General features: G+C 37.4%; 1 protein-coding gene across 1 annotated transcript in view; it reads right to left on the minus strand.

The window, feature by feature from the left end:
• Positions 1 to 297: 297 nt before the first annotated feature.
• The window catches only part of EYA4 (EYA transcriptional coactivator and phosphatase 4), a 263665-nt gene continuing 245945 nt past the window's right edge, over positions 298 to 18017 (minus strand). Inside the window, exons 15-20 of the mRNA XM_032407846.1 lie at positions 14024 to 14082; positions 13756 to 13916; positions 10565 to 10679; positions 6312 to 6433; positions 4192 to 4292; positions 298 to 800 (exon numbers count right to left, since the gene is read on the minus strand). Of these exons, the coding sequence (XP_032263737.1) occupies positions 720 to 800; positions 4192 to 4292; positions 6312 to 6433; positions 10565 to 10679; positions 13756 to 13916; positions 14024 to 14082 (639 nt within the window). The 3' untranslated portion in view covers positions 298 to 719. The remainder of the gene's footprint in view (positions 801 to 4191; positions 4293 to 6311; positions 6434 to 10564; positions 10680 to 13755; positions 13917 to 14023; positions 14083 to 18017) is intronic.

Raw genomic sequence — 18017 nt, forward strand, 5'->3', positions numbered from 1 at the left:
TTTAACCAAAGTTACATTGTAACACACAAACGCTGTCTTGTCTTTAAGGCACAACACATCAGTATGAACATTTTGTTTGCCAAACTTAAAAAAAGAGACATTATTAGACTCCCACTGCCCACCCACTTCCCTCCCCAACAAATGAAAAGAAAAATTGCATCCACTTTCAAAGTCAGCTGCTAATAAAGTCACAGTAAATTATTTTCATCCATAATTTACACAAATTACAGGTCTAGATAGGATTGTCCTTATACAGTCTGAGTGCATTCCAATTCAGATTTTCTGGGCTAGGTAGGCTAAAGTCAGATTCAAACCTCAGGGCTGAGAAGATCTCCCATGTTGAGGAATGTCGTTGAACACCACCTTGTCAGACGGAGCCTGTGTTGGGTGCTTTGCCAGGGTAAGAGGTCTTTGCTAAAGCTGTTAATTCCAGTTAGGACTCACTCGGTGTGTACCAGCAACCTCCACAGATTTTTTATTTTTTTAAACCATTAAAGTGTTGTAAATATAAGACCATAGAGCTTCCTTTCTGTAGTGCTAAAGTTTAACTCCATTCAGCAATCTGAATTCTTCATTCTGGAATTTTCATTCCAAATATGATTTCATCCTTTAAGACAATTTATATGTGTAAAGCCAGGGGCATTGAATCACACATAAAAATTCAGTGTACTTGAAATATATATATATAAAAAAAATGGATCTCCAGCTAGAGAACACAGTTACAAATACTCTAATTCCAGTGCTTGATGCAGAGCCAAGAGGTCTGAGTGACTTGATATCCTCCAAAAGGGCATGTTGTGCTGTGTGTTGACAGAGGGAGGGACAGAGGAGAGAAGGGGAAGGAATGGAGAGAAATCATAACTCTTGTCTCAATAAAGCAGCAGTACACACAAAGACGTGTGGTTCACCCACACTCAAGGGAGGGAACTCAAGGGAGGCATGATCGTATTTGAAGGCTTGGTAGCATCAATATCGTATTGTCAAGATAGTAGAGAAATAGATCTGAACTGGATTTTAAAGTTTATAAAAGCAAATGCTGAGATTTCTTAAGTAGTTTAGTATTTATTCTGGAAAAGCATGACCAACATCAGCATCTGGGGAAGCAAGTTGAGCATGGAGCAATCCTCCGTGGCTTATGGAAAGCAATTTTTAACCACAACACTCCTTAGGGTTCACCTCTCAGAAACAAAATTTAAAAAATGATAAACTTCCTAAGTCCAAGGTTTTTTTGTCTATAGGAGAGGAAGAAGGTGAATTCCTTTCTATGTAAAAAAATAATTTGAAGCTGGACTATATAAGGTAGGAAACAATGTGGGGATGATCAACCTTCTTCCTTTTCTGGGGTAAGTAATAACTTAAGCCAGTAGCACTGACTTATTTCACTGGTATGGGACTGAAAGAAAGCACTCCAGCATCCGTTCCCAATAGGGGTGATATGTACTAAAGGGGACAAAAATGAACCCTTTTGGGGAAAAATATTCTTAGACATTACAATGGTTTGAGGCTCTCCAAAGATATACCAGGATATGGTATATGTGTGAGAAGCTTCACAAAAAAGTGTGATTAGGAAAAAACTGTCTAAAAATACTCCATTATGGACAATAATGAAAAAAAGAAATAATGCACCGTGGCAATTAAAACCAAAGCATTATTTATAGTTTTGGGCTGATGGCATCTTGTAGAATACATATCTATATATATATATATATATATATATATATATATATATATATATAAAAACAAAAATACATATATATGTGTATATATATATAAAACATGCAAATGTATTTTATAATAGAAGTTAAACATTAAAATAATAATCACTACTGTTATGATTCTTTGTTGTCCAATATGGTAGCCAGTAGCCCCATGTGTGTATTGAGCACCTGAAATGTGACCAGGCCTGTTCAAAACGTATACTGAGTTTCAAAGACTTAGAATGTAAACATCACATTAGTAATTATTATTTTTATTAGATATTGATACAATAATATTCTAGGTATATTGGGTTAAATTATATTACTAAAATTAATTCCACCTGTCTCTTTTTTTAAAAAATGCAGCTTCCAGAAAACTTAAAATTACAATAATGGCTCACATTATATATTTCTATAGGGGGCTGTGGTTATACATTAATTCTTAAACTTTGAAATTTCTTCTTAAATTTGCAAAACAAAACATGTTTCTAGGTCCAATTAAAGCACAGAAGTTTTTTTGTTCATTCAGCTCAGATCTATTTTTAACAACAAAATGGTACTTTGTATTTCTGCGCATGCGATTACAGCCACATCCAAAGAAAAGCATGCATCCTGCATACTAGAGGGACCAGCCACCTGTGTTTCCAAATAGAACCGTAAGCCTCCACCATCACCAAAACTGTACCTACATAAGCAACCATTTGGAAATAGCATTCTAACCAAGGTTCTCACCCACTTGGAGTCATGCCTTTTTCTCCTGAAGTTTCAGGGTTAAAGCAGAGGGTATAACAACTGGGGTGCCAAGTCCTGTTTTCACACCATGGATAAATGGTGTAGACTTTATGCATTTTCATTTTCAAAGGCATATAATGTCTCTGGTTTGGAAAAGCAAATTTATATTGTCCTGACCTAGATCTGTGTGAATTTCACATAGTCTAAAAGACATGCAAAATGTCTGCCACAGCGGCGCACTGACTACTCGTTGTGTGTCACGATGGTGCCAATGTGAAAAATCAAAATAGCGTGGACTCCGGACATTAACAAACTCCAATAGATAATTCAACTGTGTGCAACTGGAAGTATTCTAAGTAGCAGTCAGCAATGAAAGCTGTGTTTCTTGAGGCTGCATCTCTGACCTGATACAGAATGTCTGAGGGGCCAGTGTGCTGTCCTGGGTCACTGATGTTGCTAACAATTAAGACCAAGAGCTCTGTGGTAATCAGAGCCTCCACCAGTTCTTAGTGTTACGGAAAAGCATGGAATTTTTCAATTATGGCTTCCAACACTTCACCAAACCTTCTAAAGTAGAAGCTCTTTCTCTTTCTTCATTTCGCTTGATTTAAATTACCTACAAACCGAAGTCATTTCTTTTATCTTTCTAGTATAGCTATAAACTTTTCTTAAAAATTTATTTTGGAAAACAGAAATCAGGTAAACACTCCAGCACATGCAGTGTGAAGGCTTTATTAGATGATGATTTGAGATCTCCTCAGGATAATGACAACATTCTTTCTAAGTAAAACAATATAAACTGCTTTGTCACTATTTAAAAATAGCAATCATTTTGCTTTATTCTATAAATTATATGATTTTTATCCTGGCTGGATGATATTTTGTGACCATTCAGTGAAGGGAGCATTAGGTCTCAGTGTTGTGTCAACTGATAGTTTGGTGTCTAGGACCAATCCTGGTATCATTCCTCTTTTGATCTTGGGCCAACCATTTAATGGTTTTTAACTACCTTAATTTCTTCCTCAGAAATATGGGCCAGATGAAAAGGCTTATTTAAATACCTAGGGCCTATGAGATTTTCTGAATATGTTCAATGTCACCTGCTTGGCTTCAGTCGAGTACTAACAGCTCACTCAAACAGGCAACACTCTTCTAGAAGATACAAGGCAGACCGCCTCTAAGTCTTTATGACAAGTTGGCACCAAAGGATCTGAATAATACATGTCATTCCAACAGCATTTATTAAATTCTCTAGCAATAGTTTTTTCTTCAGCTATTGAATCTATCCTTAGCATTTATCATCAAGGAGCACACTTACTACAAGGCACTCACAAGGACCATTGGCATAGAAGGTGGGTGAGCAAAAGGGTAAGAACAGAGCCACTGATATGATTTCTATGGAGCTCATTAAACTTGTCTATCAGGTTAAACTTTATGTGTTTAAAAATGGTTATTTTCCCCCACCTTTCTCAAAGATCATCATATCTGTGTGCATTACACGTAAACACACACACACACAGACACACACACACACAAATAAATCTGACTAAATTTTTGTACATTTCCTATCGAATTTCAGGCAAAAAAATGCTAGACTCCAAATGGTTTATTTGAATGTAAGTATTGACCTTCTCATGCTCTTACTGCTTTGCATCTATAAATTTAAATCATTTGTCAAGCTGCCATTGGGCCAAACTACAGGAATGCAAACACAAAAGCTTGCATTAAAAGTATCACGCCAACATTGTTTGAGACAGGTTACCTTTTTTGCTGCCTGTTCTTCTTCTACACCATCCCCAATTACAACATATACTACTTTTCTGCCAAACCTTTGCATTATTCGTTCAAAGCAACTTTCTTTTCCTGGAAGATAAATGAGATAAAGTTCAGAGTGAAGTTACCTGGTTAGCGGCATGCTCCTCATCTCGGCCATCTCCAATCACAACATAAGTTATGTTAGTGCCAAATCTGGACACTATACGCTCAAAACAGCTTTCCTTGCCTGAAAAACAATGCACTGCTTATTCTTCCAGCCATTGCATTCATTAACCTAAAGATTCATAAAGTGTTAGGTTAATTTCTCTTGAACATCAATCACTTAAGCTAGCTTGCAATTTCTGGGTTTATGAAATCAACAAATACATTTGAATAATGTTAAGTCTTTACTTGAGACAGATTATTGAACAAATGTGTTTCAACACTCCAAAAAAGTCAATAGGGTTAAGCATTTGACCCAGAGAAAATGTTAACATCTTTTACACCACCAAAAGAATAGTGGAACAACTTTACAAGCAACTATGAGTTTTAACATTTTTTTTGTTTAATTCTGTGTATCAATTTTATCTAGTTTAAGTAGTACAGACAAGTCAGCTAGAAATATCATTTTAAGAAACTGAAGGTTCACCTGTAAGGAAGGAGGAAATACTAAGATGTGGATTTACCTTGATAAACAACTCCTTTCTTCAAGTGGCTGGGAGCTAGTCTGCTCAGATTAATTGTACTAAAGGTGCTATTTGGGCCACAGCCCTGAGGACACCTGTCTCCTCTGATTGCACTATGGGAATAACACGGTGGAATTTCTACATGTTCTTCATTTTACAACATTGGCATAATTCTCTGAATTTCATTCCCAGAATGTTCATGCAGTCATGGCTATTTTTTGCATTTTTTTCTTAATCTGATAGTTCAGAACTCCAAAAAAAAAAAAAAAAAACAAAAAACTACCTTAAAGGGAAAAATAAAAATCATTGTTTTTTCAGATTAAATATGAGGAACAATTTGGCCAGTAAAAAAGAATATCGTCCTTGCTAGAAGAAATGCTTATATGCTGGTGTAAAATTACTTGACATGTCAAAATGCAAAATAAAGTGTGATAGGTTAATCCTGCCAGCATAAATACATACATTTCTGTAATGAATGAGTGGGACTGGCATCAGGCCTCTGAGCTGTAGTGCGTAGGACAATGTGGAATTTACATTAGGAAAGCTTGTAAAGGCTCTCTTTAACTATACTCCTGAAACAGCTGCAACTGGGGGCTCTTTTTAGCTTGTGCCAATATCGAAACTCTGCGAGGCCCAGGACATGTTATTTTTGGTAGGGGATTTTGGGATTCTGGGCTCTTGCCAAGGTGCCAGAGCCCAAGTTTGCTGACCTGCAGGGCACATTATACAACCTATTTCCCCAGGCATTTCCTTGACAAGACAGTGCAATATGCGAGCTGTTTTCTTTTAACTCTTTCAGGATGGCAGAAGTTAGGAAGCTCTGTTTTTGAAAGATTATTAGAGACGTAGTCTGTGAGAGGCACTTCAAGTCACAAATGGCTCCGCAGACAGATAGTAAGCAAATACACAAGGTTGTAGATCTTTAATTACTATGGAACATTGTTGGAAATGTGGATTTCCAGGCATTCATGAGTTCTAATGCGTGGGATTATTTTTTCTGGAATAAAGGATGCTACTTCCATCCAGCCGGCACTCCCCTGTAATGCCAACATAGTATTTTTACCTTAGATCTAGATTATCGCATCTGCAAAGATGCAATACCATATACCATACTAACTAAGATATTAAGTACCAAGGCCAAAGACACTCTATTACTTAGAAAACAGGTGCTGTAGTGAAAGATAAATACAAATACATAAATAAGTAAACAGAATTGTCCAGATACTGAATTCAGAATTTCATCAGGCAACAGTTTTCATAAAATTTGCATATGTACAATGAGTCACAGGCTCCTTTGTTATCTGAGCTCTGTTCAAATTTGCGTGATATTGTAATAGCAAAACTGATTAAAGAGGGAATCATGCAGACAGACATATTAAGAAAATCCCCCAAGACACAGATGTGAACACATTTCATACAGAGTTAGAAAGAATTTTCTTACCTATTTTAGTTGCACTGTAAATATTCTCAATGGGGAAAGCACCTCCTAAACTATAGAGTAGAACCTTCGCGAGTGCTGGGATCAGTTGGGTTGTCGTTACCAAGACATTTACGCAGTTACTCCTACGATAGGGAGGAAATACGCATTGTTGTTTTCTAATACTAAATAATTTCTAATGGTGCAGATTTTAAATGGTCACTGGGGTCTTTCAATTCCATAACAAATGGGCCCTGATAACCTAACCTTTAAATGTCAACAGTTATTTACGGAGTGCCCGCTACCTGACAGACACCATGACAGGGGCTAGGAATACATCCCAAAATGGGGGAAGCGGAAGAAGACAGGCAAAAAGAAGTCATGGATGAATGACATTTTTGTCCCCGCTGCATCCCAGATCACAGGATAGATAGGAGAGAGACAAGGAAGTAGACACCTGCAATATGAAATATGTTCTATAATAAAGATCTGCTCTTTAGGCTTCTGTGGAACCTCAGAGAAGAACACCTACCTCCGCCAACGGCAATCATGGGAAGGTTATCAGAGGGATAGTTTAGCTCTAAGTTTTACAAGCATCCAGACGAGGTATTTTTTAGGGTGGTAAGATTCTATGTCCCAGGGTTAGAAGAGCCTGGAAAAGTAGTAGTCATAGGCAGAAAGAAGGTGATGGGATGCGTAAAAGGAGTTTTTGGATTTTGTGGGAGCAACAGTCCAGTGTTCCAATCAAGAACACTTCTTCAGATGGGGATCCTGAAGAAGTAAGAATGGAGAGGACCCTTATTTAATCCGGAAGAGGTGAATCCCTATATCTCCTTCTTAACAACAACAAAGGGCAAACTGCATTTAATGGGTTCAGTTTTAATCCATCTACAAAGGCCCTACTCTTTGAGAGTGAAAATGTCCCATTTTACAACTTACGGTTGTTTCTTTCAGAGTAATATTGCAGGGAGATAAAGGAAACACCAAGAGAGTGGAAACTGTGAGGCAGAGATCTGGAAAGAATGGACTGTGGTCCTTCCTTCTGGATTACGGAAAAATTGAGCCATCCTGCCTTGAGGGGCTCAAACCACACACATCAAATTGGGACTCAGAAGGCATACAGGTATGGACCTTTCTCTACTGGTATTTTGTAGCACGAACCTTTAATACATATTAGTGAGAGCCTCAAAAATATTCTCTGGAAATCTCTAGATTGATTATCAGAAGCCTGGTTGGAAGTTAGAAGAGCAAGTGGGGTGCCAACTTTTCATGGTATGTATATGCTTACCCCCCAGTAGACTTAATATTATGCTTTATATTCTTTAGACATATCCTGTGTAAAGAAAAACTGTAATTTATTCAAAAACAATGATAAAACCTTTATAATTACAGGCTTTTAAAACCTTTTCATTTCTAAATTATTTCCATAGATAACCTGATTTTGTAATGGGAGCTCTGATTTCTGGAAGCACACGACGAGGTTCTCACTTAGATGGGATAAAGAAACAAAGCCTTCTAGAGGTAGAAGTCTAGTTAAGTATCACCAATGTAATCCTTAATGTGGCCAATAAGACAATAAAGACCTAGAAGGTGATTTGCCTGTTATCAGACAGAAACTCCCCGAATAATGGCAGATTATTAAGCATAATACACAAGCACATTACTGTATTGAAGTAATATTTTGAAATCTAGCCGTACCACTGATACTGAGTGATACTTGGAGTTATATCATTTCTTCTTTAAATTACAAACTTTGCACATGTTTATAAATTGCAGATTTATAAATTATAAACATTGCATATATTTAATATTCAATTTATAATGCTTTGTAACTTCTAATTACAAACACTGCATATATTTATAGGTTTACATGTATATACATTTGTGAAATATGGGCAAATATCAAGAACATGAAAAGCATCAATTATTTAGCTATCCAGAGAGCGGAGAGTAACTGCTCTCACCATCTTGTGTGTTTACTTTCAGAATTTGTGTATAGATACTTTTTCTCATTAGTACCACAATATACATATGATTTTTTTCTTTTTTCGCTTGTTTATATCATGAGCCTATTTACTTATGTCATATTGTCTATTAGTCCTCCTTTCCTCACAAAATATAATGTGTGAAAACCACATGTGGCTGCAGCATCGTTTTTTTAAAGTTAGCTCACTTAAGATGGTTTGACTTCTAAACAGTATCAATAATGTGTGACATAGAAAATTTTCCTACACATTTGATTATGACCTTCAACTATATTCACAGGAGAAGAATTAGAGCTGGAGGGTACAAACTTAGCTAAAGGCTCGGATACAGAATTCAGCCACATTTTGTATAAGCTTCTGTTCTCCTGGACATTTTGTAGAAATTACCAGTAGGATCCTACATGTGGATGACTTGACAAATTTCAAGGCACTCTAATCTCCAGTGTGTAATGACTTATTTTTCCCTTTGTCCTTGTTACACTTTTGCTTCTTAAAATCACATACCCATGTAGTTGCTTTAAGGCCGGTGTGTAATAATACTCTCTCTATATCATGGACAACACGTATATAATCTATATAACACTGTAATAACCCTTGGTTTTTAAGCATCTAGGAGACTTCTTTTAGAAATAATGAAAGCTGCTGACCTCCTTGTCAGAGAAATGTACATTCTACTACATTTTACACACAATTTCAGGGACTCAGGAGTCCTCACATCTTAGCTTCCTTGAACTTTTGTCTCCATATCACCAGTTACAGATCACAAGCCAGCAAGTCCCATTTTAAAACAGCTTCAATTGTGAGACAGTTCTTCCTTACATAGAGCCAGAACTTCCTCCCTAGGATTCCCACACATCCATCCTAATTTTCTCCTTTACAGATCAGAGAGAAATGTAACTTACTTTCAGCCTAACATCTCAAACAGTTGAAATTGGTAATCTTGTTTCACATAGGATGTTTCACATAGGACTCTCCTTCAGACGAAACTCCTTGGCTCCTCCCTCCAACTGTTCCTTTCACGTGGTATCCTCAGCCTAAAACCCTTCTGGCCACTTGGCTGGACATAAGATGTTGAATATGCCACGCCCCCGTTGAATGTGGTGCCCAGAACTGAGTGAAGTGCTCTGGTTTGGCTTCCCCAGCCTGACCCAGGAAACCGGTAGCTTCCTAGCCACCTCCATCCACCCCTTACAGTTTCCGACATCAGTGTAGTTGCTGGTTACGTGGTGGCTGGAAGCCACGTGGAGGACTGGATGCACACACGCTAACTTCCATGTTCTAACCCTGGATTCTCCTTTTACCCCACTGAGGCTTTCTGTATCCAGATTCAATCAGTGCAAGTATTACCTCTTCCTCTGAATTTGTGCTACCCACAGGTTGGCTATGCATGCTTTTATTTATCCACCTAACTCAGAAATAAAATTAAGGAATGGGATAGTATAGAGATTCATCCCCACCCTAAGTAGCTATCACTTTCCAGATTTATATCACTTCATGAACTAGCATTTATGGCACATGGTGTTCAGCTAGTTATAAGTCTATTCAGTTCTATTATCTACACTAGTAAGTCAGTATTTCACTGTTCAGTTCTAACAACACAAAGGTTACAAGTTTTTCAAAGAGCTTTCACCAGGGATTTTGTTGCATTTAAATATGCATATTATCGGGGCACCTGGGTGGCTCAGTCGTTAAGCATCTGCCTTCGTTAAGCATCTGCCTTTGGCTCAGGTCATGATCCCAGAGTCCTGGGATCGAGTTCCGCATCAGGCTCCCTGCTCAGTGGGACGCCTGCTTCTCCCTATCCCACTCCCCCTGCTTGTGTTCCCTCTCTTGCTGTGTCTCTCTCTGTTAAATAAATAAATAAAATCTTAAAATATAAATAAATAAATTATGCATATTATCTATAGTGGGCCAAAACACTTAAAAAGATGCACTCTGTGTAAATTGTATTATTTTATTTTTTTCATCATCTCCTGTACTTTGCCACTAACAGGGTGCTGTCTTTTCTTTTTTCTTTTTTTATTCAAGCCACATGACCTTCCTGTGGAGATTATCAGTAGTTATATAGAAAGGAGGGTAAAGATAAGGGATCTCCTGCTGAGAAGCTGCAACTCCCATCCTCTACCCCCCAAAACCTCCCCCACACACATTGAAAATCACTTGCTTCAATGAATTGTTGGGTCCCTTGAAATTCTAAAATACTCTAGTAATTAAAGAATTTGTATATATGTTGCACTATTACAACTACATCTTCAATACAACAAATACAGAAACTGAAACAATACCACTTACCTAGTACTAATAATTGATAAAGATTTAAGTGCATTTGTTAGCCAGGAGTCTGTCAGACCTTCGATCTCTGCCCTTAACTGTAGCCATGCATCTCTCTTGGCAGGGCCAAGGAGTCCTGCAACCGAAAAACAAGGCAGAATCAAGAGATGACAAATTTCAGGAATACCTTGTCTAGGTCTCCCTTCTGTCTAGGATAGATCATATGAGAAAGAGAGAGAGACTGATTTATATCAATAGTGATCTTTCATTTAAGAACTGATGATCCATTCATTCATTCAAACATTTATTGAACAACTTCTAGATTTCAGGTCCTGGGCCAAACAGTGGGGATGAAACAGTGAAAAAGTGGGTCCCAGCCTCTGTTCTCACTGAACCTAGAATCTGGCACAGTGGACGCGATCACCTGAGGAGCTTCCACCACTCCTGTGCTGGGGTCCCACCCCAAAAAACGGTGATAGGATAGGTCTGGAGAAGAGGCTGGGGTCGACCAGCCCAGGGATACAAACCTCAAACACTCTGGTGGTCTGAAAATGTTTCACATTTTTTTTTTTAAAGATTTTTATTTATTTAATTGAGAGAGAGAGACTGAGAGAGAGAGAGCACAAGAGGGGGGAGGGTCAGAGGGAGAAGCAGACTCCCTGCTGAGCAGGGAGCCCGATGTGGGACTCGATCCGATCCTGGGACTCCAGGATCATGACCTGAGCCAAAGGCAGTCGCTTAACCAACTGAGCCCCCCGGGCACCCCCATAATGTTTCACTTATTGATAATCACAATCATTACCACTTTTAACCAGTAATACTGACATTATCATATGCACCTACCAGCGCTGAAGCTATCACAAATACTCTGCGTTTTAAAAAGAAGTTACAAGAATTGTGTTTAAAATTCTGAAGCATAGGACACACTTATAAACAATGGTTAAAACTGCACTGATGTTTGGATAAGAAAAAAAGGAGGCATACTAATTTTTTTATTTAAAAAACCCTTGTTTATGGGGTGCCTGGATGGCTCAGTCGGTTGAGCGTTTTGATCTCAGCTCAGGTCCTTATCTCAGGGTTGTGAGATCGAGCCCCACGTCAGGCTCCAGGCTTAGCATGGAGCTTAGTTAATAAACAAACAAACAAAAAACCAAATAATAAAAATAAAAAGTCCTTGTTTTATGATAAAACAAAATCATGCAAATCTGCTAAAAAGAAGTTTCTTATTTAAATCGTATTTCAGAATATTAGGAGCACATACACAGGTGGATGATTTTTAAAATCAAAATGTATAGTTTCTGACAACTCTCATCTGTCCTTATTTCAATAAAGGGATGCTAACAGAGTACAGAAAATGGACTTGCATGTCAGCACTTAAACTTTTAAAGCTATAATATTATTTATTAGTAATCTTGTTAGTTTTTACATAACTTTAATACCCTTCATGAGGGGAACAATGCCATACCTAAATAAAAATTATTTCAGATTTCTCAAGGGGATATTTATTTTAAAATTAAACATGTTACCCACAATTGAATTTATTCTATTTTATTTTTTTTTAAGATTTTATTTATTTATTTGACAGAGAGAGACACAGCGAAAGAGGGAATATAAGCAGGGGGAGTGGGAGAGGGAGAAGCAGACTTCCGGCGTAGCAGGGAGCCCGATGTGGGGCTCGATCCCAGGACCCTGGAATCATGACCTGAGCCAAAGGCAGAAGCTTAATGACTGAGCCACCCAGGCCCCCCACCCACAACTGAATTTAAACAGAATATCTGTTTGTCTGATTTTACAAATGTCTTATCTAGAGCATTGGAGTGAATTAGGAAACTGGAGTTGTCTGTCCTGCAGGGGCCTCTTTCTCATTTGGAAATGAAGATCTCCTATTTCTAAGATCTCTTTTTGGTTCTAACAACCATAATAATAATATTGCTATTGCCTATGGTTCTACATATTTTTTTTTAAGATTTTATTTATTCATTTGAGAGAGAGAGTGAGCACAAGCAGAGAGAGAGGCAGTGGGAGAGGGAGAAGCAGACTCCCCACTGAGCTGGGAGCCAATGTGCGGCTCGGTCCCCGGACCCTGAGATCATGACCTGAGCGGAAGGCAGACACTTAACTGACTGAGCCAGCCAGGCACCCCTACATGTTTTTTATTCTCTTATAGCTACTGAGCGTCTACTGAACATCTATTATGTACCTTAAGGCTCACTAGACACTGGAGATACAAGATGAACAGACACGCAGCCCCCGCCTCAAGATGTGTGTGGTGTGTGTAATATATATACCATAGATGAAAATGTTACTTACTACACTGTATTCTATGATAAGATATAAACATACATATATATAGTATGCATAAGTATATTTAACTTATCATTCAATTTAGATTCTGATTTAAGCTCCTCAAATCATCCTTTAAAAAGAGAGAGAGAGAGAGAAACAAACAGAAAACCCTGGGAGAAAAATGTTATGTGACTTCATAGCTAATCTTAGGGTCTTGCTGACATAAAATTGATCCTAATAATAGAAATAACCAAGGTTTATTTTATCAATAAATGTATCCAGAATTTTAGTTTTGATGTCACAGGTTGTGATATCACCTCTAATATATGGATGAAGGTAAAATAGTTTAGATTCAACCTACAGAGTATCTGAACATTTAAAAACCATGATAATCACAGTTAATACTATACATGGAAAAGATAAAAGATATACTGCCAGACAACGTGCAATTTTTTAAAAAAATAAAATAGTCTTGCTTAAGTCTTTGAAATAACATAAAGCACTGTTTATATTTATTTTGGAAAGGATTCCAGAAAGATAATGAGGACTAACCACTCTGCTTTAATGACTGGGGCCTTTGCTTTTAGGCAGGTCTTCCCACTGCCTCAATGAGTTCCCCTGTCTGGTTTGCACAAATTCTATCTGCACAAGAGGGGTAAACTTCCCATGTCCTGCTGTAAATCTTGACCAAACATCTGGGCACAGAGAATTCCCAACTCCTTTGGCAGAGCCACGTTTTATTTTGCAGTTACATTTTTCCCCCCCCACCAACTAAGAAACTTAAAATTCTGACTCAGGGGAGTTCAACAGGAGCTCTTAGTAACTTCTTTTCTACTAGAGTAGTCTCTAACATGGAACACAGAACTGCAGGTCAGATCCTGCTTCTCTCTACAGTATCTTTATTAGATTTAAAGAGCCACACATACCTCCAACATTGTTCTTGTAGGTGTTGTATAATTCTTTTACTCTTCTGTAACGAAAAGCCAACTTCCTCATCCAGTCAACCCCTCCTCTTACACCTGTTGGCAAACAAAGGTTTGCACTACTTGCAGCTGCATGGAAGCCATCAGTTGCAAAACTGTAGGTACTGCAACACCCAAAATACATTAAAAAGAAATAAAAGAAATAATTACAGGTGCAAAACTCCATAGCTGAATTTCTGTAGGAAAGAGCATACTGAAAGGCATGGCTTACCTTAAGTCCTGCCCATTATCATCAGAGGAAACATCATCTATATGAACTTGATCACACTCCTGTTAAAAACATCGGAAAAGTTACTTGTTTTTCAAAGGATGCCTGTGTGGTTTTGGGGTTTTCCATCTTTCCATTTCAGACCATGGCCAGAAGGTGGCAGCATTTGCCCATCTATCCCACGGACAAACTGGGGAAGTGACAGCATTTCTATTTTAAATCCAGAAGAGTACCATAAAAGGGGGTCTGAAAACATATGACATGTGGATTTCTTTCGAGCAGCTTAAAATTGTTTACTCTGAAAATTATGGATAACAAATTATCTTTTGAATCTTTATAAGAATGACCGGTGTTCACTTTTAGCCATTTCTGTTGCGTATACTTAAATATGCAAACAAAGCTAATCTGAAGATACACAGAACTTGTGTGGTTGAAGGTCAGGTGGTTACTATTATTTGCTATTTGTTCAGCAGCTATGGAGGGGCCTGATGATTATGGTGTCCTGTGAGATTTCTAGACTTCCTACCTTTTGCTGGGCCAGGGGTACCATGAAGGAACCATGCTGATGCTATTCTAAAAGTCCTGGTCTTTTAACACAGAAAAAAAGCTAGATAACCGTGGAAGTCGGTATCTTTTATTCCTTTTTTTCAAGTTTTGAAATCTTGAAGCTGAAAATAATACTTACAAATAAAAGGGAAATAATGAAGATTTACCATCTCCAATGTGCTACAAACTCAGAGGAGAATAAACTTTAGGTACATACACCCATACACTTGATATGACTGAAATCACAATGTTCTCAGAGCAAACGGTTACTTTTCTAGATAAGAAGTAAATTCTTCTTTGCTGTTCTAAGGGTCCTATTCTATCTTCAAATAATCTGCAAAGTTCTAATGAAATAGTATGTGATCTGAAGGTGGAATTTGGCTAGGGCATTTAAAATACCTAGTACTTACTGACTTTAGGATAAGTATGGTTTAGCTTTTGGGGCCTCTTTTTCTCCCCTCAAATTATTTCAGATACTCACAGATCCTGACTGCATAACATAGTGCTTACTATTGAAAATCACTTTTTAAAAAATTATTAACTCTGACAAGAAGATGCCATACTAAGCAAGGGCTTTTCAGCTACTATTTATATTCATTATAGGACCTGGAAACTATTTGGTAGTGAAATATTTCATATCTCATCTCCAGCTTTCCACACTGAATATATTAGAACCTTTTATAGTTTGAGCTTGACTAGCTGATTTGGGCTTCTTTTAAAATGTAAAGTATAAAAGTAGCCCAATTAATAGAATTTTAGTATGTAACTTGAAAATCCAGGTAAATAAAAGTTCATATGATTTACATAAATTATACATAAATTAGTAATTTTAGCATAAATGTCTACCAATACTCCTAGGTAAGGAAGGGCTCCAAAAAGTTAATCTGACTGGAAGCCCTTCCTTACCTAGGAGTATTGGTTAATCTGACTGGAAGCTCCCTGAGGGGGGTGTTTGGGTCACCTGGATATTCCCCCCCCCCCCCCCCCGCTTAAGGCACAATCTGGCACACGGTAATCGCTCAGCAATTCTTTGTTGACTAAATGGCGGATATCTAGACAAATGACAGTTCTTGATAAAATTATCACAATCATTTAAATTTTCTAACACAAAGTTGCAATTATATTAATTGCAATCCTACATGGCAAGGACTGTAAGAGATATTTGTATCAAGAGTGGAGGGGAGTTGGGGGAGAATGGGGTACAAGCCAAGGCTGCAGGAGTGTAAGGGCGGGACATGCACTTGGAAAGGGCTTACCCCATTTTGGCTAAGTATGGGTGGAAAGGAGTACAGCCCAAACTTTAACCAAAGGAGGCATTATGCTTTCAGAAAAATCTCAGGGAAAAGTACGGCAAGCAACAGTAGTGGCTACTGGATTGGGCTCTAAAGGAAAGGTTGGAGAGATTTGATCATTAGCATGAAAATTGGAAATAAAGTTCTCCCAGAATAGGGAGGCAACAAAGTGTTCTAGACAACAAGACTTATTCCTTATTAGAGACGGTGACATTCTTGGTAAGTATGAAGATGGAAGTAAATTACTATCAAAATGGCATCATGTGAAGCTGTTCATTCCACTGAAGTTTTGAAATCTTTCATTATGTAAATAGTTTCCATCTCTCTCTTTTATAATAAACTACAATAAATAAATAAATATCCAAAAAAAAAGAGGGGGGAATCCTTACGAATGACTCTGGTAATTAGAAGTTATTTCTAGATTTCATACCTTCTCATCCTAATTTGTAGAGAAATTCCTCTGACATTTCAAGTATTAACTCACATGATTAATTTGTACACTTTGCCCCTAAATTTATTTTTTTACTCCTGAGGACATCAGTATATCAAACTTATTGGAGCATGAGCTCCATATTTGAAGTTATGTTTGAGATTTTTCCAAATGGAACTTCTCTTTAAATTCATGCCGATTTAACTATGCTTGTTGACTCTGGACTCTTGCCTGAGGATTACAGTCCAGTGAAAGAAATCTGAACTTCAATCACTTACATTTTTAGAAAATTCCAAATAATTGTTCTTCAATTAGTTTTCACTCAGAGGAATTTTGCAAGAATTATTTTTGACCAAAACCTGAAATACTAAAAACAGTGCAATGCTTGGCTTCAACAAATTTCAGTATAAGGACTCAAACATTTGGACTAATTCTGTTATTAATCTTAAATTACTTAATTTTGTCTTGCGCGGTGACCATGAAGTTGTCACTGATCTTTATCACTTATAATCTACACAGCAGCCTTCTCTCACCTTTGTGAACCTGAACTCCCCAGTGTCTTCTTTTCTGGAAGTTATTCTAACTGAAATAACATTTTTATTTCAACAGACAGCATTCTCTTATTAGGAGGAGTAGTGTGAGCATTTGCCTCCCTGCAGTTGGGCAGGATGCAGCGAAGGGTCTATTAGGATTTAAATTTGTATCTTTTAAGGAATTATGTGAAAGCAGCTGCTACTACATATGTTACAGTATCTACTGAAGGATTTGAGTCTCAAATTAGAGCTCTGGGTTAAGAAAAGGAACCCTGAGAGATTAAACACAGAAGCAAAAAAAAAAAAAAAAAAAAAAAGGCTAACGATGGAGTTATTCTCTTGAGGAATCCGCCTCTTTGTTAGCAGAAGCAGAAATAGCTTAACACCAGTCTGCAGCCCATGACAATCTTTGCTTACCAGAGGTTTACTGAAATAAAAAATGGGGAGAAAGACAAGTTGACTTTCAAAATGAGATGTAGAAGGATCGTGGATATATATGTAACAGCACTGAATGACCCTTGAAAGCTACTGTTTAGATTTTATTTGTTTTCATGCTTGTTTATCTCACTGAAGTCACTAATAAGCCTTTAAGTTCCCTTGGGCACCTCATCTGGATGTACACACACGCACGTCGTGTGCATGTGTGTGCGCACATATGAGAGTTCAGTCAATTTACGTGCAGATAACTCAATCATTTCATTGGTAAGGTATTTTTATTGGATACTAAGTTGGAGTGCTTGAGTCAAATGGAATTTTTAGCACATTTTAAAACATAACTAAAAAGCTATAATCAGAAGAGAAAGTCAATACCAATATTTTCTCAGTTACCATTTTTACCGGAGATCCTGTAGGGTATTTTGAAAATATATTTTATATAGTACATAATTCAAGATAAAAATTCTTAAAGCACCGTGACTGACCACATGCTTCTGATATTCCAATATTCATGTCAAACTTGCTAAAAGTATTTGCAAATTCATCATATGCTACTCTCGCTTTCTCACTTCACTATTCTGTGAAAAGTTGGGTGGTAAATTTACTCCATCTGGCTCCTAATGTGCCACTAAAAAGCTAAAAGGTCATTTATCCCATTTATTTCTAGTAAAAAATAATTAATGAAATGAAATAAAAACTCTAAAACCTGAATAAAATCACATAAAAATTTTTTTTGGTCTTTCACAGGTTTAAAAAGATGA

This window comes from Phoca vitulina, unplaced genomic scaffold, assembly GCF_004348235.1.
Source record: "Phoca vitulina isolate PV1807 unplaced genomic scaffold, GSC_HSeal_1.0 scaffold9, whole genome shotgun sequence".
In the NCBI taxonomy this organism is placed as follows: domain Eukaryota; kingdom Metazoa; phylum Chordata; class Mammalia; order Carnivora; family Phocidae; genus Phoca; species Phoca vitulina.